At 59.8% G+C, this 2342-nt stretch overlaps 1 protein-coding gene across 1 annotated transcript; it reads right to left on the bottom strand.

Annotated features, from left to right (window-relative positions):
* Positions 1-354: 354 nt before the first annotated feature.
* On the bottom strand, positions 355-2084 carry HOXB4 (homeobox B4). The gene is made up of 2 exons (XM_047081571.1): positions 1560-2084; positions 355-701 (listed from the first exon to the last, which is right to left on the bottom strand). Exons 1-2 carry the CDS (start codon positions 2005-2007, stop codon positions 403-405), a joined length of 747 nt encoding a protein of 248 aa, XP_046937527.1. The 5' UTR covers positions 2008-2084; the 3' UTR covers positions 355-402.
* Between the last annotated feature and the right edge of the window lie 258 nt (positions 2085-2342).

Raw genomic sequence — 2342 nt, 5'->3', positions numbered from 1 at the left:
GATTAAAGATGAAACGTGGATCCATCTTCGCCAAAGCTGAAAACGAGGAGTGCAGCCTCCTATTTCTCTTTCTGTCTTTTTCTTTCTTCCTTCTTCTTCTTTTTCTTCTTCTTGTTCTTCTTCTTTTTTTTTTTTTAAGGAAGAAAGCAAGAGACTTGAACCTTGCTTCTGGGGGGCCTCGCCTGGCTCCCTATTGTCATTTCTATAAATAAAGCTTCCCCTCCCCCTCCTCTGCGTTTATTCGTGTAATAGATAAAGTAGGGGGAGGGCAGGTAGGCTTTTGCGGACCCAGGCCCCAGGGTCCCCTCCCGCATCTCCCCCTGCCGCTCCCCCCCCACCCCCCCCGCCCAGCGCTCACAACCCACCCCCGCCCCGAGGTTCGCGGCTCCCGCGCGGGGGGCACTAGAGCGCGGGGGGGCCTCCGTTGGGCCGGCCAGGGGGCCCTCCGGCTGCGCCTGCGGTGCCACCCGAGCGGATCTTGGTGTTGGGCAACTTGTGGTCTTTTTTCCACTTCATGCGCCGGTTCTGGAACCAGATCTTGATCTGGCGCTCGGAGAGACAGAGCGCGTGGGCGATCTCCACCCTCCGGCGCCGCGTCAGGTAGCGGTTGTAGTGAAATTCCTTCTCCAGTTCCAAGACCTGCTGGCGAGTGTAGGCTGTCCGAGAGCGCTTGGGCTCCCCGCCGGCGTAATTGGGGTTTACTGGACACACACAGAGAGAGGGAGAAAGAGAAAGTTTTATTGCCCCGAAAGGGAGGAGGGAGAGAGCCCTTTCTTCCAGCTAACACAGCGTCTCCCTCCCTCCCTCCCTCTCCCGCCACCTCTCCTTCCTTGGAGGGGGGGGGCGGTGGGGACGAAAAGAGAAGAAAGCGGCCCCCAGGAAGAGAAAGAGACCTCAAAGTTCTGGAGGGTTATGTTGTCTCCACGTTGTTGTTTGGGTGTCTGGAGAGGGGGGTGGGGGCAGAGAGGAATCTCCACAAGGTTTTAACCGCTCCTCTCTGCCCCCTTGGCCTGGGGCCCCGGGATGGGAGAATGAGGGGTGAAAGAGGGAGGGGGGCTTCCCTAAACCTTTCTTCTGTTAGTTCCCACCCTCTGTGCTCAGATTCCAAGCAGCGCCTGCCCCCAGTAAAAACTTTTGCCCACTTCTCGAGCCAAGGAGCCAGACTAGAGGAAAGAAAGGAAAAAATAAATACTGGGAGTTGACTCAACTCTCCGCTCAAATACAGATTACCCCCTCCTCCTTCTCCTCCCCCACCTCTCCCACCCCTCCCCAACTTCCAACTTCACTGAGACTGCATCTCCCTGGCGAAAAAGTCGCTGGTGAGAATGGCAAAGAGGATGGGGAACCGACTTCAAAGGCGCGGGGCCCACCAGGCCATAAAAATTTATGGGGGATGTAATTATGTGGCTCTGAAAACAGGCGACCGTAAATCTCCGGCAATGGCGAGTTTATAGCGGGGACAATTGGCTTCCCCCAGCTCCCCCCCCCCCCATGCCTCCGAGGTCCCTTTGGTGTAAAGCACCGGGGGTGGGAGGGGGAAGGGGTGCCCACGCACTCACCCGTGCTCACGTGAACTTTGCGCATCCAGGGGTAGACGACGGGCTCTTTGCACGCGGAGTGGGACGGGCTGGGGTGCAGGGGGTTCTGGGCGCAGGGAGGCGGCGGGGGGCTGCTGCTGACCGCCTCGCAGCGCTGGCCGGGCTCCGGGAGGAGGGCCCCGGAGGGCGGCGGCGCAGGAGCCCGAGGGGACAGCCCGGGCGGCGGCGGGGGCGGCGGCGGAGGCGGCGGGGGCCCGGGGTCCCGGCAGGCCGCGTAGCGCTGCACGGTGCACGCCGCGCGCCGCCCGAAGCCCGCCTCCGGCTGGAAGCCGCTCTCTCGCCTCTGGCCGCCGGCGTAGTACCCCGGCGAGTGCTCGCTGGGTAGGTAATCGCTCTGTGAATATTCCTCGCACGGAGGGAACTTGGGGTCGACATAGTTTGAGTTGATCAAAAAAGAACTCATAGCCATTAATTTCTGGGAATTGCCCACAAAATATACTAAAATTTATTCCGACCCCTGACTCGTTTTCCTGTTTCCGAAAGCCCTCCTACTTACTGTCAAGTGAACAAAGTTAGGGGCCCACGTGATCCCCGGAGCCAATGGCCGCCCCGCCTGCGATTCCCGGATAAGGAAATCTGCTCACCCGGACCCTACTCCAGCCAAAGAGGTTTATTTCCCCTTCTTCTCTTTCCCCCTCCCCACCCACCCAACACCAGGATTTACATAGGGCTCCTGCGGGGCGACCGCCTCCTCGCCAGGCTCTCTCCGGGATCAGAGAGAGAGAGACAGAGAAGGAGAGAGAG

This window comes from Lynx rufus, unplaced genomic scaffold (assembly GCF_022079265.1).
Source record: "Lynx rufus isolate CCGP_SWC_20201006 ecotype Redwood Valley unplaced genomic scaffold, mLynRuf1.p SCAF_18, whole genome shotgun sequence".
NCBI classification, from domain to species: domain Eukaryota; kingdom Metazoa; phylum Chordata; class Mammalia; order Carnivora; family Felidae; genus Lynx; species Lynx rufus.
Note: the sequence above shows the minus strand (reverse complement) of the source record. Positions and strands in the feature narration are given on the sequence as shown.